This window comes from Papio anubis, chromosome 14, assembly GCF_008728515.1.
Source record: "Papio anubis isolate 15944 chromosome 14, Panubis1.0, whole genome shotgun sequence".
NCBI classification, from domain to species: Eukaryota; Metazoa; Chordata; class Mammalia; order Primates; family Cercopithecidae; genus Papio; species Papio anubis.
In genome coordinates this window covers 94449534-94472806 of record NC_044989.1, presented here as the reverse complement: position 1 = coordinate 94472806, position 23273 = coordinate 94449534, and the positions used below count along the sequence as shown (strand labels likewise).

Here is a 23273-nt window from a genome sequence, read left to right as displayed (position 1 = left end):
AATGGGTTCTCTTGTGATTTGGCTCTCAGCTTGACTGTTGTCAATGTATAGGAATGCTAGCAATTTCTGCACATTGATTGTGTATCATGAGACTGCTGAACTTGCGTATCAGCTTAAGAAGCTTTTGGGCTGAGACAATGGGGTTTTCTAGATATAGGATCACGGCATCTGCAAACAGGTAGTTTGGCTTCCTCTCTTCCTATATGAATGCCCTTTATTTCTCTTTGCTGATTGCTGTGGCCAGAACCTTCAATACTATGTTGAATAGGAGTGCTGAGAGGGCATCCTTGTCTTGTGCCAGCTTTTTTTTTTTTTTTTGAGACGGAGTCTCACTCTGTCACCCCAGCTGGAGAGCAGCGGCACAATCTCAACTCACTACAACCTCCACACAACCTCCGCCTCTCAGGTTCAACAGATTCTCCTGCCTCAGCCTCCTAAGTAGCTACAACTACAGGCACGCACCACCACGACCAGCTAATTTTTGTATTTTTAGTAGAGACGGGGTTTCACCATGTTGGCCAGGATGGTCTCAAACTCCTGGTCTCAAGTGATCTGCCCGCCTTGGCCTCCCAAAGTGCTGGGATTACAGGCGTGAGCCACCCCACTCAACCTTGTGCCGGTTTTCAAGGAGAATGCTTCTTTAATAGCATGTGCTGCCATAAAATGTTGGTGGCTCTTAGATCTTTTCTTCAAATATTGTCTGCAGTAATTTTTCTACTCCAGTAGGAAAGTTGCCCATTTTATACCACTGCACAATGTCCAGATTTATGGACATTTTCTCTAGTCATCTCATTAAGAGAGATTTTTTTCTTCAAGTTGGAAAACTCTTCCTCCCAATAGATGTGTACACTGTTACAAGTAACAGCAAACCCCAGTGTTAACTGGATCACTTAAAGGGAATTTACCGACTCACTGATAACCTATCAAAGCTCCAGTTTCATTCCTCCGGAGCTGCCTCGGCTCTGCTTTTTTCCTCTTAACAATTTTGTCCTCAGGCTGCTTTCTACCATAGCGGCAGCTGTCTGCCAACAGCAATCAGGGCTGTATGTTTCTTCAATCACATCCAAAGAAAGAGAAAATAGTATCACTAAACCAAAATACTAAATAGAAGTCTCAAAATTTCTGACTGTACATCTTAGGTCACACACCACCCCTGAACCAATCCTAGTCAAACACTATGGGTGATACGCCCTGTCAAAGACAAAGAGTAGATGTCCACAATAACACTTCTTTTACCTAGTAATAAGCAGCTACCATTTACTAGTTACATACTGTATGCTGCCTCTTCATCCTTTTGGCCATTTAAACTACAGGAAACTGAGTTATCTTCAGGTCACCTTAGTTATGGGAGTGTATGGAAAACATGAATGGAAAGGTAAAAGTGCAGCAAACCACTTCAGCAGTTAACAGAAAGGCTCTCAGAGCACTGGACCGCCAATCAGGACACTGCAGCAGCTCTGGGATTCGACCACAGATTCTTCGGCGTGCCCTCGGAGAAAGGGTGGCCTCGTGCCCCCTATTCTACAGAGTCTCCTCCCACGGCTGCCCAGCTCCCTGGCAGACTATCTTGCCTCTACCACATCACCAGCAGTACTGGGCGGCTACAGGGCAGAGCTGTCCCGGGACCTCCTCACAGCCTCCAGAGTCAAGGAACACCTCCTCAGGGAAGTCCTCCACCTCATCACTGACCTGTGAGTCACGGAGCTCCCGGGCACCATGCTGGCCACAAATGCCTAAGGAGCCACCCCCGGAAGCAACTGTGGGTCCCGCAGGCACTCGCAGGCTAGTAGACACCTTCGGGGCCTGAGGGACTTGTATTTCAATCCAATGCTCTCCTCACTCTCACAAGATTTTACAGACGTGGAAACCGAGGCCCCAAGGGGTAATCGGCCCGCGTTCCCATGCCAATAACCGGCGGTGGCGGGACCCACACCTACCCTGTGACCCGCAGGCCCAGGGGTCGAGCCCCAGGTAGAACGCCTACACCGACTCCTCCCTCGGCGCAGCGCGGGGAACCTTAACCCGGACACAGAGGCGTAAGCGGAAGTGCTGCCGAGCCGTAGCTATGGAGACGCGGGGGGCGGGCCGCCCGGAGAGCGCGACCTTTGACCTGCAGTCGAGCCTACGTCAGAGGCTGGCGCAAACAGAAGTGCAGCGGTGGCGGCGGCTGGTTGCGGGCCAGCGGCAGGCAGGCGGCGATGGAGGTAACTCAGGTCGGGCCCACTGCCTCCCATCAAGCCTTCCGCGCAGCGACTTGGGATGTGGGGGTGGGCCCGGTGGGAGGGCGCGGAGGGTACCCCGAAGCCCGCTCTGCCGTCGCCTGCCACATCTTCCCTAAACTCCATCCCTGGCGGTTACCTGTCCCCATAGAGCCCGTTTGTATATGATTTGCCACAGCGACCGCCTCCGTCCGCCCTCATTCTCTGTCTCACAAGGCTTTCCACCACTTGATTCCATAGAAGGTTTTTCCCTGTAAAGGTTCCACGCGTTCCGTGTGGGATTAGGAAAAGAGTTCTTCTGACACCTGCGTTTGATTTTGTTTTGCAGGATCCTGTTCAAGATGGGGTGGCTTCACCAGCTACCCCTGGGACCGGGAAATCTAAGGTGAAGAGGATACTTGAATAGCGGGCTCCCTGAAGACTGGAAGGGTGATGAATTGGAAAACTTTGGCATGAAGAAGGGGGGCGCTATATATATATGTATATATACACACACACACATAATTTATTTTTTTAATATCCTTGCTCCAAGGGATCTCAATTTTAGTTTACGCAGTCACTAATCCATTTCCTGTTTCTTTCTCCCCCGCCCACCCCGATATAAAAAGACTTTTTGTTTACTTCCTGCTCCTGGTTAGCACTGCTGGGAGATCCTGCGATTTTTCGAACATGAAACAAAGCAGTCTAATTTAAGAAGGTTTATATAGTGATGTAGTGGAAGGAGCAGTGACATAGGGTAGGGATCAAGGGATTCTGATCTGTGGGCTCCAGTTTTTACATTGTCAAAGAGTTGAATTAGTCCAGTTTTATGGCCTTGTACGGTGTTTAACATTTAATCATGCTAAACGATAGTGGTTTATTGCTAAGGTTTATTGCTTGCATGCTAAATTTCAGGCACTTGCCTAACCACTCAGTTACTTCATTGAAGCTTCATGATAACCGTGAGATAAGTACTGTTGTTGAGAAACCTGAGACCACAGGCTTAAGTAATTTTCTCAAGTGGTTAAAGCTTAAACCTGAGACTACAGGCTTAAGTAATTTTTTCAAGTGGTAAAGCTTAATTTTTTAATTAAAGCCTGAATGTCACCTGGTTCATCTTGCTGCTGTAATTATGCTTACATTTTCTTGTGACACTTTCAGCCTTAACTAGAATGAAATACTTTTACAGCTCCAAGCAATTTTAAGTAGCATTAGCTCCAACCCACAAATTTTACAATTAAATCAAAAGCTAGCAATGTCAACCTGTAACATTAGCTATAAGAGGATATGCCCTGGTATTTGCGTTTCATAGTAGTTGCATAACTAATTTTTAGTACTTGCATAGCAATTACAGAGTTGACGTTGCGTTTGCTTATTTTAAAAGATGTGGCCGGGCGCGGTGGCTCACGCCTGTAATCCCAACACTTTGGGAGGCCGAGGCGGGTGGATCACCTGAGGTCAGGAGTTTGAGACCAGCCTGGCCAACATGGTGAAACCCCGTTTCTACTCAGAATACAAAAATTAGCCGGGCGTGGTAGCGGGCGCCTGTGATCCCAGCTATTTGGGAGGCTGAGGCAGGAGAATTGCTTGAACCTGGGAGGCAGAGGTTGCAGTGGGCCAAAATCGTGTCATTGCACTCTGGCCTGGGCAATAGAGCGAGACTCTGTCTCAAAAAAAAAAAAGTGGAACAAAGTATGCTGTTGGCATAAAGATTTATTCTGTAGAATGTTTTTGTTTTCTGGCAGACATTGTTTGTTTTTTGTGGTATACTAGAAACATGAGTTATAACAAGTTGGTAACATGACCACATCTTTCAGCTGGAAACATTGCCCAAAGAAGACCTCATCAAGTTTGCCAAGAAACAGATGATGCTAATACAGAAAGCTAAGTCAAGGTGTACAGGTATTGGGTTGAAAATATTCATCTTGATCACAGTCTCTTTAATCGTGGTTTAAAATGGTAGTTTTTAAAATAATGCATTGGCTTGTTTTTGTTTTCCAGTGATTCCAAGTACACCTTAGTGTAGTAGAATCTGTTATTTAACATTCTAAAAATTTACCTCTGATTTCTAAATTATTCCCACGTCTCTAAACCACAGTGACTTTTGAGTTGTTAAAGTCAGGGAGGAGGATTTTTAAAGTTTGTGCAAGTTAAGTGTTTTTCCTTCATGTAGACTTTAGATTCTTCTGAGTAAAGCGTTTTTTCAAGAGAAGTCAGTTGAAATGTTAGAGACAGAAGATAAGCCCAAAGAGATGGAACGCTTCCTCAATTAAAATAATAAAAGATTTCCATTTATAGACATTAAAGTATATTTATCTGTTGAAGTTGATTGATTCCCTATTCAGTTTTCTTTTTATTCCAGAAGGAAAAAGATCTTAGATCTTTTTCTTAGTATATGTACATGAGCTCTTGAATTTCCAGTGACTTACAAATATTAACTGCTTAGCCTAAAAGCTGAGACTTATTTTCTATTAGAAAAGATAAAATTATGTCTTGGGAGTTTGGATCACTTTGCAATAAAGAGAATAATTTATTTGGAAAGAAGTTCTAGGCCTGAGATGTAGGCATTCGCTAGTGAAACACTTCGATTAACGTTTCGTTTCTTCTTCTTTTTTTTTTTTTTTTTTTGAGACAGTGTTGCTCTTGTTGGCTAGGCTGGAGTGCAGGGGCACAATCTCAGCTCACTGCAACCTCCCCTTCCTGGGTTCAAGCGATTATCCTGCCTCAGCCTGCCAAGTCCTCCCGAGTAACTGGGACTGCAGGCGGCCACCACCATGCCTGGCTAATTTTTGTATTTTTAGTAAAGACAAGATTTCACCATGTTGGCCAGGCCGTTCTCAGTAATGTTTATTCTTAATATGCGATTGTGGCTTTTAAGGTTATATGTACTTACAGGTGAAATAATATGATGTCTGGAGTATGCTTGAAAATTATCAGATGGATAAGAGCAGTGAAGGAGGAAGTGAATACAGGTTGGGAGGAAACAAAATTGGCCATGTAATAATGTTGAAGCATAGTGATGAGTGCAGAGATTAATCATACTATTCTGCTTACATATATTCTAATTTGTAGTTTTTGGGGGGTTTTGTAAGAATGTACTTATCAGTTTCCCAGTAATTATGTTCTTTATTTCTGAACCGGAGTCCTTTATTTTTTAATTGTTTAGAATTGGAGAAAGAAATTGAAGAACTCAAATCAAAACCTGTTACTGAAGGAACTGATGATATTATTAAGGTAATTATTAAGTTGGGAAATGTCTAAAGAGAAATAAAATTTCCATGAGGATTGTCAGTCAGCTAGAGGCTGTCTGGCTTTGTGTCCCTGTTCTTCTACTTCCTCTCTGCCATGGTTGTTTTTACCTATCTGATTCACTGTAAAAAGAGTGGGTTAATTACCTCTAGGTCTCTTTCTGTTCTGAAATTATTCTACTCTTTCTTCCCACGTATTTTCTTTTTTCTTTCTTTCTTTTTCTGAGATGGACTCTCACTCTGTCACCAGGCTGGAGTGCAGTGGTGTGATCTTGGCTCACTGTAACCTCTGCCTCCTGGGTTCAGGCGATTCTCCTGCCTCAGCCTCGCAAGTAGCTGGGACTACAGGTGCACGTCACCATGCCCAGCTAATTTTTGTATTTTTAGTAGAGACGGGATTTCACCATGTTGGCCAAGATGGTCTTGCTCTCTTGACCTCATGATCCACCCACTTTGGCCTCCCAAAGTGCTGGGATTACAGGCATGAGCCACCACGCCCAGCCCATATTTTCTAATTATGGTTGTTACTTCATTCTCTGTCTGCTCTTCCCCAGCCTCCTGAGAAAACCTGGCCATGCTCAGGACTTCAGTGATTTTAGGTGTGCAGTATATAATCTATAGATAGATTCATATCCCTGGACGTGACTACTGACCCAGATCTCACAGTTGTGTTTCCCTCTCACACATCTCACTTATCATCTCATCAAACTCAACATAACCAAATTGCTTCCCTTGGTTAGACCAGTGGCACCACAGTTTTTCATACCTTTTGACTTTAGAGACACTTTAACTTTTCTATTTCCTTTATTCTCTATATGCGTCAGCCACCAGAGACCTATCATAGCTATAAGATATTGTTCCAGTTTATCTCTTTTCTCTCCATTTCTATGGCTTTATGTTAAAAACATCAAATACTTAACCTATTTCAATAAAAACCTAACTGGGTTCTCTTTCTCTTTTTAGTCTTATATAATCCTGCCAGATAACAAAATATTATTTTTATTCCCTGTTTGAAAACCTGAGTTGCAGGCCGGACGCAGTGGCTCACACCTGTAATCCCAGCACTTTGGGAGGCCAAGGTGGGAGGATCACTTGAAGTTAGGAGTTTGAGATCAGCCTGGCCAGCATGGTGAAACGCAGTCTCTACTAAAAATACATTTAGCTGGGCGTGATTGCCCACACCTGAAATCCCAGCTACTCAGGAGGCTGAGGCATGAGGTTTGCTTGAACCCAGGAGGCAGAGATTGCAGTGTGTTGAGATTGAGCCACTGTACTCCAGCCTGGGCAACAGAGTAAGACTCCATCTCGCATCAAAAAAAAAAAAAAAAAAAAAACTGAGTTGCTTATTATTTCCACTCCCTTAATGCTAACAAATGCTTTTTTATTCCCCACCTTAGGCCAAGCTTCTGTAAAGTTTCTTTTGCATGTCAGAGCTCTGCAATACTGTATTCACTGCTTTTGCATAATATCCTTTGGTTATATATTTATTTATTTTATTTTTGAGACGGAGTCTTGCCCTGCCACCCAGGCTAGAGTGCAGTGGCACAATCTCAGCTCACTGTAAGCTCCGCCTCCTGGGTTCATGCTGTTCTCCTGCTTCAGCCTCCCAAGTAGCTGGGACTACAGGCACCCACCACTACACCTGGTTAATTTTTTGTCCTTTTAGTAGAGACGGGGTTTCACCGCATTAGCCGGAATGGTCTCAATCTCGACCTCGTGATCCACCCGCCTCGTCCTCCCAAAGTGCTGAAATTACAAGCGTGAGCCACTGCGCCCAGCGTGGTTATATATTATTTTCTCATCAGTGGCTCCCTACTTACGAGCTGTGGACTACTGAGGGACTCCCAGAGAGTTATTACAAGGCGTCTTTAAATCCATATGCATGTCACGCTGTATCAGTTCTTAGTTACAATCTATGAAGCTAGAATGATGTACACAAATGCCATTTCGTTTTATAATGTACTGTTTCATTTAAGTATTATTGAGTTCACAGTAGTCTTCTTTGTATATTTGATCATTATGTGTTTTCTTAATCCATGATAGCCACAACACAACTATATGGTAATTAAGGAAGAAGGTCAAATTACACCCAGACTGCCTGCGTTAGGCTTTCAAATCCTTGTTCCTCCACTGACCAGCTGTGTGACCTTGACTAAGTTTCTTAAATTCTTTCTCTATGATTCAGTTTTGTCATCTGTAGAACAGCGATAATAATACTCTTTGTTTGTAGGATTGAGGTACAAATAGGATTGATGTAGAAATGTAGGATTGATAAGGTAATACATCTACTGCACATAGAACTGGGTTGGCCACGTAAGTACCCAATAATTGTTAGTTATCATTGTTGTTATTACCATGTATTATTTCTGGGGGATTTTTTTTTTCTTGAGATAGGGTTTCTCCCTATCGCCCAGGCTGGAGTGCAGTGGCATGATCTCCGTCCACTGCAACCTCTAGAGTGTTTTCTAGTTTTTTATCCATTAACTCTTAAAATACTTTTTACAGAATTGCATTTCAGAATAAGAACGTTTAAATACCTACCTGCTGTTTCCTTCTTATCACTCATCAATGTATTCTCCCACTGTCAAAACTGCTCCTAAAGACAAGATTAGAAAATTTCGGCTGAGCTCAGTGGCTCACACCTGTAATCCCAGCACTTTGGGAGGCTGAGGCAGATGGATCACCTGAGGTCAGGAGTTGGAGACCAGCCTGGCCAACTTGTGAAACCCCATCTCAAAATACAAAAATTAACCGGGCATGGTGGCACACACCTGTAGCTCAGGCTACTCAGGAGGCTGAGGCAGAAGAGTCGCTTGAACCCAGGAGGCAGAAGTTGAGTGAGCCGAGATAGTGCCACTGTACTACAGCCTGGGCAACGGAATGAGATTCCGTCTCAAGAAAAACAAAATTTATCCAAGTTAGCCAACTTTACCTTTAAGGGTTTTTTTTCTTTTCCTCATTTTTTTTTTCCTTAATCCGTTATATTTATACGTATTCATGGGGTACATGTGAAATTTTGTTAAATGCATAGAATAATCATCAAATCAGAGTAGTATCCACACCCAGGTATTTATCATATATATGTGTTGGGTACATTTCAGGTCTTCTGGCTATTTTGAAAATACTTATCTTTCTCTGCCTGACTTAGATTTTACTTAACATAATGACCTCAGCTCCATCCATATTGCTGGAAATGATGTGATCTCTTTCTTTTTTATGGCTATGTACATTGTATATATATAGCATTCATCCTTTGATGGGCACTTAGGTTGATTTCATGTTTGCTATTGTGAATAGTGCTGCAGTAAACACGGGAGTGCATGTATCCCTTTGTTGTATTGATTTCTTTTCAATAACTACCAACATTGGGGTTTTTGGATTGTATGGTAGCTCTATTTTTGGTTTTTTGAGAAATCCCCGACTGTTTTGTTGTTTTTTAGATGGAGTCTTGCTCTGTCACCTAGGCTGTAGAGCAGTGACGTGATCTCGAGAGCTCACTGCAAGCTCTTCCTCCCAGGTTCACACCATTCTCCTGCCTCACCATCCTGAGTAGCTGTGACTACAGGTGCCTGCCACCATGCCGGGCTAATTTTTTGTTTTTGTTTTTTTTTTTTGAGACGGAGCCTCCTTCTGTTGCTGAGGCTGGAGTGCAGTGGCGCGATCTTGGCTCACTGCAAGCTCCGCCTCCTGGGTTCACATCATTCTCCTGCCTCAGCTTCCGAGTAGCTGGAACTACAGGCGCCCGCCACCACGCCTGTCTAGTTTTTTGTATTTTTAGTAGAGACGGAGTTTCACCATATTAGCCAGGATGGTCTCAATCCCCTGACCTTGTGATTTGCCCGCCTCGGCCTCCCAAAGTACTGGCGAGAGCCCCCGCTCCCGGCCTGAGGAATCCCCAACTGTTTTCTATAGTGGCTATACTTACCTACACTTCCACCAACAACGTAGAAGGGTTCTCCTTTCTCCACATTGTCACCAACGTCTGTTACATTTTTTTATTCTTAATAGCCATTCCTCATTGTGGTTTTGATTTGCACATCACTGATGATTAGTGATGTTGAGTATCATATACTTGTTGGCCATTTCTTTGTTTTTTGAGAAATGTCTATTCATGTCCCTTGCCTATCTTTTAATGGGGTTATTTTTAAATGTTGTGTTTGAGTTCTTTGTATACTCTGGATAGTAGTCCCGTATTGGATGAAGAGATTGTAAATATTTTGTCCCATTTAAGAGGTTGTCTTCTTCACGCTGTTGATTGTTTTGCTATGCAGAAGCTTTTTAGCCTATAATTTCAGCATTAAGGGAAGCCATGGCAGGAGGATCACTTGAGCCCAGCATTTTCAGACCATCGTGAGAAACATAGCAAGATCCATTTCCACAAAAAAAAATATAAAAATTAGCCAGACATGGTGGAGAGTGCATGTAGTCCCATCTTCTTGGGACACTAGGAAGATCACTTGATCCCGTTAGGTTGAGGCTGCTGTGAGCCATAATCACACTACTGCACTCCAGCCTGGGTGACAGAGGGGGCCCTTATCTAAAAAACAAAAAATTTTAAGAAGCCTTTCAGTTTAATGTCCTATTTGTCTGTTTTTGATGCCTGGGCTTTTGAGATCTTAATAAAATCTTTCTAGGCCAATATTTTGATGCGTTTACCCTGTGTTTTCTTCTACTAGTTTTACACTTTTGGGTCTTATATTTAAGTTTTTAATCTATTTTAGTTGATATTTGTATCAAGTGAATGGTGAGAGATAGGGACTCACTTTCATTCTTCTGCATATAGTTACCTGGTTTTCCTAGCACCATTTGTTGAAGAGGGTGTCCTTTGCCCAGTGTGTGTTCTTAATGGCATTGTCGAAGATCGGTTGTCTATAAATATGAGGATTTATTTTTGGGTTCTCTATTTTGTTCTGTTGGTCTGTATGCTTGTTTATATACCAATACTTTGTTTCTTTGGTTACTATAGCCTTGTAATATGTTTTGAAGTCAAGTAGTGTGATGCCTCCACTTTGTTTTTTAACTCAGAATTTCTTTAGCTCTTCTGCCTTTTTTTTTTTTTTTGGTTTCATAAAAATATTAGGATTCTTTTTTCTGTTTCTGCGAAAAATGATGTTGGTATTTTAATAGGGATTTCATTGAACTGTACGTTAGTTTGGGTAGTATGGTCATTTTAACAATATTCTATGAGCATGAAATGTCTTCCCACTTATTTGTGTCCTCTTCAGTTAATTCATCTGTGTTTTTGTGGTTTTCATTATAGAGATCTTTCACTTCTTTGGCTTTTGTTTTTTGCTTTTTTTTTTTTTTTTTTTTTTTTTTTTCATTATAGAGATCTTTCACGTCTTTGGCTTTTGTTTTTTGCTTTTTTTTTTTTTGAGCTGCTGTGAACGGTTGTAAAAGGTTCTTGATTTCCTTTTTTAGCTATTTTATTGTCGGTCTATAGAAATGTTACTGGTTTTTGTATATTGTTTGTATCCAGCAACTTTACTGAATTTGTTTATCAGCTCTAAGAGTTTTTTGATAGTCTTTTGTCATCTGTAGAGAGGGACAATTTAACTTCCATGTTTCCAATTTGGATGCCTTTTATTTCTTTCTCTTGCCTGATTGTTCTGGCTAGGACTGTCAGTCCCATGTTGAATAGTAGTGGTGAAAGTGGGCCTCTTGTCTTGTTTCGGTTCTTAGAGGAAAGATTTTCATTTTTCCCCCATTTTTGTGTGCTGTTAATTTGAGTTTGTCATATGTGGCCTTTATTATTTTGAGGTTTAATCCTTCTGTGCCTAGTTTGCTAAGAGTTTTTATCCTGAAGGGATGTTGAAGTTTATGAATTCCTTTTTCTGCGTCTATTGAGGTGACGTATGACCTTTGTCCTTTATTCTGTTGATGTGATATGTCACGTTGATTTCCATATGTTGAACCATCCTTGCATCCCTGGAATAAATTCACTTGATCATGGTGTATTATCTTTTCAATGTGCTGTTAGATTTGGTTTGCTAGTATTTTGTTGAGGATTTTTGCATTGGTGTTCATCAAGGATATTGGTTGTTGTTGGTTTTTGTTTGTTTGTTTGTTTTTGCTGTGTCCTTGTCTGGTTTTAGTATCAGGGTAGTGCCAGCTTTCTAGAATGAATGAGGGGAAATTGCCATCTCTTCAGTTTTTTGGAGTATTTCAGGAGGATTTGGTATTAGGTCTTTATACATTTGGTAGAATTCAGTGTGCATCCATCTGGTTCTGGGCTTTTCTTTGTGGGGAGACTTTTTATTACTGATTCATTCTTGCTACCCTTTATTAATTTGTTCAGGTTTTCTGTTTTTTCCTGGATTTTTTTTGGTAGGTTGTGTGTTTCCAGAAATTTATCCATTTCCTCCAGGTTTTCCAGCTTGTGAGTGCGCAGCTGTTCATAATATTCTCTGATGGTCTACTTATTTCCATGATAATGGTTGTAATGTCTCCTTTTCCATTTCTGATTTTATTTAGGTCTTCTTTTTTGTTCTTGTTAGCCTAACTAGTAGTTTATCAGTGTTGTTTCTTTTTTTGAAGAACCAGCTTTTCATTTTGTTAATCTTCTGCCTTTTTAAAAAGTCTCTATTTCATTTAGTTCTGCTTTGATCTGTATTAGTCCTTTCCTTCTGCTAACTTTGGGTTTGGCTTGTTCTTTCTGGTTCATTGAGGTACATCATTAGATTGTTTGAAATCTTTTTACTTTTTGGATGTAGGCGTTTATTGCCATGAACTTACCTCTTAGCACTGCTTTTGTTGTATCACATAGGTTTTGGTATGTTGTAGTTTCCATTTTCATTTGTTCCAAGAAATTTTTTTATTTTTGTTTTAATTTCCTTATTGACCCATGGTCATTTGGGACCATGTTATTTAATTTTCATGTATTTCTGTCACTTCCAAAGTTCCCCTTGGTACTGATTTCTAATATTTCATTGTGGTTTGAGAACATACTTGATATGATTTTGATTTTTAAAAATTTGTTGAAAATGGTTTTGTGGCCTAACATATGGTCTTTCTGGAGAATGAATGTGTCATATGCTGTTGAGAAAAATATGTATTCTGCAGCTTTGGGATAAAGTGTTCTGTAAACATCTGTTAGGTCCATTTGGTCTGAAGTCTGGTTTAAATGCAATATTTCTTTGTTAATTTTCTGTCTAGATCTGTCTAATGCTGAGAGCGGGGTGAGGTTGCCCAGTACTATTGCGTTGGAGTCTGTGTCTCTCTAGATCTAGTAATGCTTTAGGAATCTGGGTGCTGCAATGTCAGGTTCATATATGTTTGGAATTGTTATATCTGTTTGCTGGTTTGATTCTTTTGCCATTATATAATGACCTTCTTTGCCTTTTTTTTTTTTTTTTTTTTAACTTTTTTTTTCTTAAAGTCTGTTTTTTTTTTTTTAATTTTAGTTACACAGGAGCCTGAGGCAGGAGAATCGCTTGAACCCGGGAGGCAGAGGTTGCAATGAGCGGAGATCACGCCACTGCCAGGCTGGAGTGCAGTGGCGCGATCTCGGCTCACTGCAGTCTCCGCCTCCCGGGTTCAAGCAATCCTGCCTCAGCCTCCCAAGTAGCTGGGATTCCAGCCGTCTACCACCATGCCCAGCTAATTTTTTGTATTTTTAGTAGAGACAGGGTTTCACCATGTTGGCCAGTCTGGTCTCGAGCTCATGACCTCAGGTGATGCACCCGCCTCAGCCTCCCAAAGTGCTAGGTTTACAAGCATGAGCCACTGTGCCTGGCCACTAAATAGGTTTTCAAATCCTTTTGTTCTCTCTGCTCATTTGGTTTTTATTTCCATGGAATATCTTTTTCTACGCTTTAACTTTCTTCTATATGTCTCTTTACAGGGAAAGTGCATTTGTTGTGGGTAGGACATGGTTAGATTATGTTTTTTATCCTTTTAGCCAGCCTGTATCTTTTAAGAAGAGAACTGAACTCCATTTACATGCAAAGTTATTAATGATGTGTGAGCCTATTTTTTGTCATATTAATGGTTTTCTCGTTGCTTTATATTTTCTTCGTTCCTTTCTCTTTCTCTCATTGTTTGTTATAGTGGTTTGCTGGCTTTTTATAGTGGTACCATTTGAGTCCTTTCTCTTCCTTATTTGTGTGTTGCTTTACCAGTGAGTTTTCTGTTTGTGTTTTTATGATTGTAAATGTCATCCTTTCACTTTCAGGTTTAGGACTTCCTTGAACATTTCTTGTAGGTCTGGTCTAGTGGTAATGAATTCCCTCAGCTTTTGCTTGTCTGGAGAAGACTTTATTTCTCCTTCATTTATGAATGGTAATTTTGCTGATTATAGTATCTTTGTGATATGGTTTGGATTTGTGTCCCTGCCCAAATTTCTTGTCAAATTGTAATCTTCAGTGTTGGAGGCGAGGCCTAGTGGGAAATGACTGGATCATGGGGATGAACTTCCCTCTTGCTGTTCTCATGATAGTGAGTGACTTCTCACAAGATCTGGTTGTTTAAAAGTGTGTAGCATTTTCCCCTTCGCTCTCTTCCTTCTGCTCCAACCGTGTAAGACGTGCCTCCTTCCTCTTTGCCTTCTGCCATGATTATAAGTTTCCTGAGGCCTTCCCAGCCATGCTTCCTCTACAGCTTGAAGAACCATAAGCCAATTTAATCTCTTTTCTTTATAAATTATCCAATCTCAGTTCTTTATAGCAGTGCAAGATCAGACTAATATACTTTGGCTGAGAGTTTTTCCTTCCGCATTTTGAATATATCGTTCTCTTATCTCCAATGAATATATTGCTCTCTTTTCTCTGGGTCTGTAAGCTTCCTGCTGAGAAACCTGCTGTTAGTCTGATGGAGGCTCCTTTATAGGTGACTAGATGCTTTTCTCTTTGCTGGATTTTTTTTTTCTCTTTGCTGTTTTTAGAGTTCTCTTTGTCTTTGACTTATGGCAATTGACTATAAATATGCCATGGAGAATACCTTTTTGCTTTGTATTTGTTTGGGGATACCTGGGCCTCCTGTATCTGGATGTCTACCTCTCTTGCTAGAGTTGGTGAGCTTTCATGTATTATTTCGCTAAATAGGTTTTCTGGTATTTTTTGGTTTTGTTTTGATTTGGAGGCATAGTTTCACTCTTGCTGCCCAGGCTGGAGTGCAGTGGCACAATTTCAGCTCACTGCAACCTCCGCCTCCCGGGTTCAAGTGATCCTCTCTCAGGCTCCCAAGTAGCTGGGATTACAGCTGTCTGCCACCACGCCCAGCTAATTTTTTGTATTTTTAGTAGAGACCAGATTTCACCATGTTTGCCAGGCTGGTCTGAAACTCCTGACCTCAGGTGATCCACCCGCCTCAGCCTCCCAAAGTGCTGGAATTACAAGCATGAGCCACTGTACCTGGCCACTAAATAGGTTTTCTAATCCTTTTGTTCTCTCTTTGCTTTCAGATACCCCAATAATTCAAATAAATATTTGGTCACTTTATGGAGCTGCATAGGTCACAAAGACTTTGCTGCCTGTTGTTGTTGTTATTGTTAAGACAAAATCTCACTCTGTCGCCCAGGCTGGAGTGCAGTGATGTGATCTCTGCTCACTGCAACCTCTGCCTCCTGGGTTCAAGCTATTCTTCTGCCTCAGGCTCCCAAGTAGCTGGGATTACAGATGCCTATCACCTCGCCCAGCTACTAAAATTTTTGTAGTTTTAGTAGAGATGACGTTTCACCATGTTGGCCAGGCTGGTCTTGAACTCCTGACCTCAGATGATCCACCTGCCTCGGCCTCCCAAAGTGCTGGGATTACAGGCACGAGCCACCACGCCCGGCCGACTTTGCTCATTTTTGAAAATTCTTTTTCCGTTATTTTTGTGTGTGTGACTATATCAGAAAAAAAAGACCTGTCTTTAAGTTCTGACATTCTTTCTTTTGCTTGATCTAGTCCATTGTTGAAGCTTTTGAATGTATTTTTTTTTCTATGAATTCTTCAGTTCTAGAATTTCTATGTGGTTCTTTTTTCTGATACCTATCTCTGATAAATTTGTCATTCATATCCTGAATTGTTATTTCTGATTTCTTTGTATTGTTTTTTGGAAATTTTTGTATCTCACTGAGCTTCTTTAGTATCAAAATTTTGAATTCGTTTTCCAGGATTTTATGAAATTCTTTTTGATTGAGATCTGTTGCTAGAGAATTATTGTGTTCCTTTGGAGATGTCATATTTCTGTGCTTTTTAATGTTTTCTATGTCCTTTACCTTGATATCTGTGCATCTGGTATAATAGTCACTTTCTCCAGTTTTTTTTTTTTTAATTTACTTTTTTAGGGAAGAACTTTTTCCTGAGGATGTATCTTTAGGATTGATTGGGTAGAGCACAGTGGCTTTGATTCTAGGTGGGTGCTGTAGCATAGGATCAGTATGACTGACTTGGCTGTAAACAGCGTCAGTGGTGACTGTGATTTCGTCAGTGACTTAGGGTGCAGTTTTTAGTGGAGGCTGTGGTAAAGTTTTGCTGGGGCCTGGAATGCCAAGTAGGCCAGTCTTCAAGTCGCAGTGGTGGCAGTTGTGGATTGAGCTTGCCTGTCCCTGGGCCCCAAGGTGTGTCTGCTGGCACCAGTGTTAGCAGGCCAATTCTTGAGCCTCCAGGTAGCTTGATCAGGTGCTGGGAATGGCAACAGTGGGCCAGGCTGTTGGGTGCGTTCTTAAGCCCCCGGGCAGTGGATATAGCATGGGAATTGGCAACAGCAGTGGTGGGACAACCCTCTGGGGCCTCACTGATCAGCATTGGTTTTGGCAGTGACTGATTTGTTGATTGGGCCAGTCTCCATATCCACAGGTGGTACATGGCAATGAGTGCCAGCTGTGGTGGTAGCAGCAGGTTCAGTGGGCCCTATCTCAGGCCCCAGGAGGAGGGCTCAGGTGCCACTGGTAATGGACTGGGCTGGACAATACCTAGTCCCCTGGACATTGCGCTCAGGTTCTGGTAGGGGCTGAAGCCAGGACAGGCTGTGTGCCCTTAGGTTCCTCGGTGGTGCGTGAAGATTCCGACTGTGGTGTATAAGGGTGGGGTGAGCGTCCCAGGCCACCAGCGGAACGTTCAGGTGGAGACAGCAGTGTGTCCCTGCTACTGAGGAGAGTGAAGTTGCTTCCCCTGGGAGCAGCTGTAGGTAGGCAGCATCACCTGTGCCTCGGCCCGCAGCAGTCTTTAGCCACAGCAGCTGCAGGCAGTAGAATTTGTCCTCAGGGTTCATAACAATGCTCAGCTGCCCCCCTCTGCATGGTTAGAAGGGGCAAGATTGCCACCCATGCTGACACCTCAGCCCAGGTTGCCGGGCAAGATATAATCCAGTGGAGTGGAGGCCATGGCACTGTGCTGCCACTATTCAAAACTCAGGGGCTTGTGGGGGCAGCGTGAGCTCTCTGGAGCAGTGCCTTCATGCGGCTTCCAGGAAACTCACTATGTGAGTCTTGGGACCCACAGGGGTCAAGGGACCCTTCTGTGGCTAGGATTGTAGAAGTCTGCAACAGGAATGTGGATAGCTGAGAGTCTCTCACTTAGCCTTTCTGAGCATTGGGGAATTTCTCTCTTCTCCCAGCCAACTGTAGCTGAGCAGGCTGCCTTGCTTCGAACTCTTTCCTTATGTTTTAGGCCATTTTTGCATTGCTATCAAGAAATACCAGAAGTCTATGGGAAAAATGGAAGGATGGAAGGAAAGAGGGAAAAAGGAAGGGAGGGAGACCTGAGACTGGGTAATTTAAAAAAAAGAGGTTTAATTGGCTCATTGTTCTGCAGGCTGTTCAGGAAGCATAGTTTTGGCATCTGCTTGGCTTCTAGGGAGGCCTCTGGGAGCTTTTATTTATGGCAGAAGGCAAAGGGGAAGCAAGGCACATCACATGGCGAAAGCAGGAGCATGTGAGAGAGCACTGTGGGAAGAGGTGCCACACAATTTTAAACACCCAAATCTTGTGAACGCGGAGTGAGAGCTCACTTTTCACCAAGGGGATGGCCCAAGCCATTCGTGAGGGATCCACCCACATGATCCAAACACCTCCCACCAGACCCCACCACCAACATTGGGGATTACATTTCAACATGAGATTTGGGTGGGGACAAATTTCCAAACTACCACCTTAAGGTGTTTTCTGTCACTTCTCTGTTGAATTTGTGTTCTCTCTTGGATGATCTATATGTATGTAATTATCTACTCACTATTTTGGTTCATAGTGGAAGAGGTAAGAGATGCCTCTAATCAGCCACCTTTGAAGCCCTCTCCTAACCTTCATCTCAGATTATTGATTTTTTGAAAAGTTTTTACTTCAATAGCTTTTGGGGTACAAGAGGTTTTTTGTTACACGGATGAATTATATAGTGGTGAAGTCTGAGATTTTAGTGTACCCATCACCGGAGTGGTGAACATTATACCTACTGTGTAGTTTTTTATCCCTAGCTCCCCTTCCACCCTCCCTCTTTTGAGTCTCTAACGTCCATTATGTCACTCTGTATGGCTTTGCATACTCATAGCTTAGCTCCCACTTATAAGTGGGAATATGTATGGTTTTTGGTTTTATTTCATGTGGAATAATGGCCTCTAGCTCCATCCAAGTTGCCTAAAAAGACATTATTTCATTCCTTTTTATGACTGAGTAGTATTCCATGGTGTATATGTGCCACGTTTACTTTTATCTACTCATTAGTCAGTGGACACTTAGGTTGGTTCCACATCTTTACAATGGTGAATTGTGCTGCCATAAACATTTGTTTACAAGTGTAGTCATCTAAGGACTTACGTTCTTTTGGTATCTACCCAAAACAAAATAAGTCATTTTGGATTGCTGAATTGATTGATAGATCTGTTTAGCTCTTTAAGGTATCTCCATACTGTTTTCCATAGAAGTTGTACTAATTTGCATTCCCACCAGCAGTGTATAAGTGTTCCCTTTTCCCCACATCCACGCAAACATCTGTTGTTTTTTGACTTTTCTTGAAATGTAGTCTTGCTCTGTCGCCCAGGCCAGAGTACAGTGGCGCAGTCTCGGCTCACTGCAACCTCTGCTTCCCAGGTTCAAGCAATTCTCCCTCAGTCTCCCGAGTAGCTGGGATTAAGGTGGTATCTCATTGTGGCTTTAAGTTGCATTTCCCTGATGATTATGATGTTGAGCATTTTTTAATATATTTGTTGGCCATTTGTATATATCCTTTTAAGAAATGTCTATTCATATGTCTATTCGTGTCCTTTGCTCACTTTTTAATGGAATTATTTGGGGTTTTTTATTGCTGATTTGTTGAGTCCTTGTAGATTCTGGATACTAGTGCTTTGTCAGATGCGTAGTTTGCAAATATTTTCTCTCGTTCTGTGAGTGGTCTGTACTCGGTTGATTATTTCTTTTGCTGTGCAGAAGCTAATTAAAAAGTTTAATTTTTATTTCAGTAGCTTTTGGGGTATAAGCAATTAAACTAAAGAGTTTAATTAGGTCCTATTTGTTTATTTTTGTTTATGTTACGTTTGCTTTTGAGGTATTAGTCATGAATTCTTTGCTTAGGCCAGGTTATTGATTTAATATTAAAGCGTGTTATCCTGACCATTCAAGTCTCAGAAGGTAACAATTTAAGAAAATTATTTTGGGAGTGTTGTTAACAGGTGTTCATCACTTAACTGCTACAATTAAGTTCTCTATTTTAGAAAACTCATATAGCAATATAATAATATGTTCTCTACATTTCTAGAAAACTGAAAAGGCTTTCTTGCTAAGTTATATCACTTTTTTGGGAAAATACACTGGAAAAACCTATAGCTTTTAATAGAAACTTTTTTATTCTTTATATAACATGTCAAAATGTATGTCCTTACAAGTTTAAATTGTGACTAAAACCTCTGGTAAACATCTAGTGCATTAGAATACAATCTTAGTTTCATTGCAAACCTCACAGGTTTGACTTTTAAAGAAGGACTAAGAAACCATATTTCTCATGTCAAAATTTGAGGTGCACACCATTATGGTTAATATTTATGCTGCTTCTAAATGCAAGAAACATGAAAAAGTTGCATGTTAAGATACTTGAATTTCTAGTCCATATCACTGTTAATAATTTTTCTTTTAAGTTGAAATCAAATTTGTATTTCCTAAGAAATACTGTCCATTCTGTGCTTCTGATCTTTAAGTTTTTTTTTAAATAGTTGTTTGCATTTAGCCTGTATATATAGATCTCCTAAAATTAATTTATTGAGACTTTCGATACTTACCAATCAGAAGTTTATATTGCAATACTTACGTATAATGTGAAAAAACTAATTTTAAAATTCAGGTTGTTTTAACCAAAGTCATATCCACGTAATTTTTAATACTAAATTCTAAATAACATATAATACCCAATAACTTCTGAAAATTATCTCTGTATTTCTAAATAATATGCTTATACTGCTATTACTTGAATTATCAGTTCTAAAACTTCCTGTTACAACAAATGAAAATCTAGCTGTCTTTCACCACCCCTTCTACTTTCCAAATGATCAAACAGATTAAATAATCTTTGTTTTATCTTTATTCCTGGTACCTGCCTTCTGTCTTCCTGTACTTTGGGACAGGCCTTTTGTGATGATCCTGTGAACTTCTACACTGCTTACTTGTATTGGCCCCCTGTTCTTTGCTAGGTCACACGTCATTCTCTCTCTGGGTTAACCGTCTCATTTTGGTAGAGCACATTCTTCTGTAGCTTCCTAAGAATGAACACATGTAGGTAAATTTTTGTATTGTCTTGTATTTAAATATTCCTTTATTTTACTCTCATGTTTGAATGATAGCTGTAACTTGATATAGAACTCTGAATTTTTCTATATCTGTTTTGTTTTTGTTTTCTTAAATAATAGTTTTTAAATTAGTATTATTTCATCTAAGAAGTTTAGACATAGCAGTTCTCAGGCTGGTGCAGTCTTCCAGTGATGTCATCAGGACCCAGACACTCTTCATCCCTGTGCTCCTGTATCCTCATGCTGTTGATCTGAGAAATCAGGGGTTTTAGGTTTTAGCTTTTATACTGTATGTAAAAGAGGCAGGCAAGAAAGAACTTGTTGATTATAGAAGTTGAAGGAAACAGTCTATATATAGAGTATGCCACAAAACTTTCTAGAATGCTCTAGATTTATATTTTCAATAGAGTTTTTCCTTTTTCTCAATAGTTTTCCCTTTTGTCTAAGAAGAAATGTCATCCACTTTTAATTTTTCCATCACTGTATTAAAATTTCTATTTGATGTTAAATATTTCAAAGAGCTCATTCTTGATATATGAATATTCTGTTTTCATCTTAAAGATTCAACAAGTTCTATAATCTTTCTGAGCTAATAAATTTTTTCTGTCTTGGACTTTATTTCTGCCTCCTTTGCATTGTCTCCATTTCCTTCCAATTTAATTATTTGTGATATAATCACAAATGAACTCCCCCAAAAGCTAGGATCTTTAAAATAATAGACATCTTGCAGTGTAATCCCCACCCCCTTGCTACTCCACCCCCGCTAGTTTCCCACACCTCAGGAAACCATAATCCTAAGTCCCATGTTCATCATTCCTTTTCCTTTTACGAAGTTTTATGGCATTTATAAGTATCATTTTATAATTTTTTTTCATTTTAGTTTTTAACTTCACTAAAAGGGTATCACGTTGTTTGTAATGTATTAGGACTTTTTGCACTTAATATTTTTCTAAAGCTCATCTGTATCATTGCATGTCACCATGCTGCTATAGAGTATGACATTGTATTACAATAACAGTTCATTCATGAACTAGACTGTTAATGGATGTTGGGGTTATGCTGAGGTTTATGCGATGGAGTACAAGCAGAATGAACCTTCTCGTATACATCTCCTTTATAAATGTGCAAAGGATTCTTATAAGTAAATGGGTGAAATCTTTGTGTCAAAAGTTACATGAAGGTTCAACCTCGGGAGATAGTGCCAAACCACTATTAAGTATTTGAAATAACTTTTACCAGCAATGTACAAGGGTTACTGTGGATCCATATCCTCTCCAGCACTAGGCATTGTCATACATTTTTATTTTTGCCAAATAGGTATAAAATGATAGATCATGTGGTCTGGATTGAAAGTATTCTTTTTGTGTATAACATCCATTTTATTTTTTCTTCTTTCTTTTTTTTTTTTTTTTTTTTTTTTTTAAGAGTCTTGCTCTGTCGCCAGGCTGGAGTACAGTGGCACAATCTCAGCTCACTGCAACCTCCACCTTCTCGGTTCAAGCGATTCCTCTGCTTCAGCCTCCCAAGTAGCTGGGATTACAGGCATGTGCCACCACGCCCAGCTAATTTTTTGTATTTTAGTAGAGACGGGGTTTCACCATGTTGTCCAAGACGGTCTTGATCTCCTGACCTTGTGATCCACCCACCTCAGCCTCCCAAAGTGCTGTTATTACAGATGTCAGCCCTCACGCCTGACCAACATCCATTTTCTTAATGGGCCAATGGGTTTCCTACGGGTTTGTAGAATTTTTTAAAATATATATTTTTTGTTATTTTTGTTGTTTATGTGTTAAATACCTTCTCCCAGCTTATGGTTTTTTTTGTTTTTTTTTTGTTTTTTTGAGACGGTCTTGCTCTGTCGCCCAGGCTGGAGTGCAGTAGCCCGATCTTGGCTCACTTCAAGCTCCGCCTCCTGGGTCCCTGCCGGTCTTCTGCCTGAGCCTCCTGAGTAGCTGGGACCACAGGCACCTGCCACCACGCCTGGCTAATTTTTTGTATTTTTAGTAGGGACGGGGTTTCACTGTGTTAGCCAGGATGGTCTCAATCTCCTCACCTTGTGATCCGCCTGCCTTGGCCTCCCAAAGTGCTGGGATTATAGGCATAAGCCACTGCGCCCGGCCATCTTAAGGTTTCTTAAGAATTTAAAACTGTGTTTTTGACATTTAAATATTAATCCATCTGGAGGTTGTTTATAATATGGTTCGAAGTATTTTTTAATATAAATAACTATTTTACAACCTTAATTATTAAACAGTCTTTCTCCATTAATCTAATATTATAGTTAAAAATGTTTGTGTTTGTCTGAATTGTCTGAACTCTTTTTTCTGTTCCATTGGTTGTCTGTGCCTTTGCCAATACTGTATTGTCTTTATTATTTTTTATAGCCTTATAGTAAATCATGGTATCTAGGAGAGTAAGTCCTCTCTTTGTTCTCTTCAAAAGTGTCCTGGCTATTCTTGGTTTTTTACTTTCCCATATGCATTTAGAATCTTGTCATATTCCATGAAAAACTTCATTGCAATTAATTGGAATTGCATGGAATCTGTAGTTTTATAGTTTCCCCTGTGGAATGCCTTCACACATCTTCTGGTAAAGTTTTTTCTAGACCGTTGATATTCTTTGATACCATTGTAAATGCTGTCTTCTTTTTAACTGTATTTTCTAATTCTTTAGTATCCAGAAATGGAACTGACTTTGTATATTAATCCTGTATCTACTTTGTGAAACTCTGTTGTTTCTAATTACCTATAGATTCTTCTAGATTTTTTATATAAACAGTCATATCATCTGAAGAAAACATTTTTTTTGAGTCTTTATGCCTCACGTCTTATTTTTTTATTTATTTTTGAGACAGAGCCTCGCCTGTTGCCGAGGCTTAAACATTGATCCTCCCACTTCCGTCTCCCAGTGTTGGGATTACAGGCATGAGCCACCACTCCTGGCCACCTCCTGTCCTCTTAAAGCTTTATTTACAGGCTGAGGTCTTTAATAACAATTGTTGATTAGCAATAGTGATAGTGTACTAATGTTTTATTTAGGATTTTTGCATCTAGATTTGTCATAAAATGGGTCTTTGATTTTTCCTTTCTGTAAGTATTTGGATATTGGTTTCAAGTTATGCTGATTATATAGAATA

The 23273-nt window shown here is 40.5% G+C and overlaps 1 protein-coding gene across 7 annotated transcripts in view; it reads left to right on the top strand.

Moving 5' to 3' along the window:
* Nucleotides 1-2086: 2086 nt before the first annotated feature.
* The window catches only part of GCC2 (GRIP and coiled-coil domain containing 2), a 63742-nt gene continuing 42555 nt past the window's right edge, over nt 2087-23273 (top strand). For 3 of the 7 annotated variants that reach the window (XR_636827.3, XM_009184899.3, XM_009184901.3), the window contains exons 1-4: nt 2133-2213; nt 2548-2604; nt 4016-4100; nt 5365-5432. Coding sequence is in view for 4 of the 7 variants with exons in the window: in XM_009184899.3 (XP_009183163.2) it covers nt 2199-2213; nt 2548-2604; nt 4016-4100; nt 5365-5432 (225 nt within the window). In the remaining 3 variants the exon portion in view is untranslated. Of the gene's footprint in view, nt 2214-2547; nt 2649-4015; nt 4101-5364; nt 5433-23273 lie in introns of those variants that run through there. The other 4 variants (XM_003909094.5, XM_021925159.2, XM_021925160.2 and 1 more) reach the window with 4 other exon arrangements.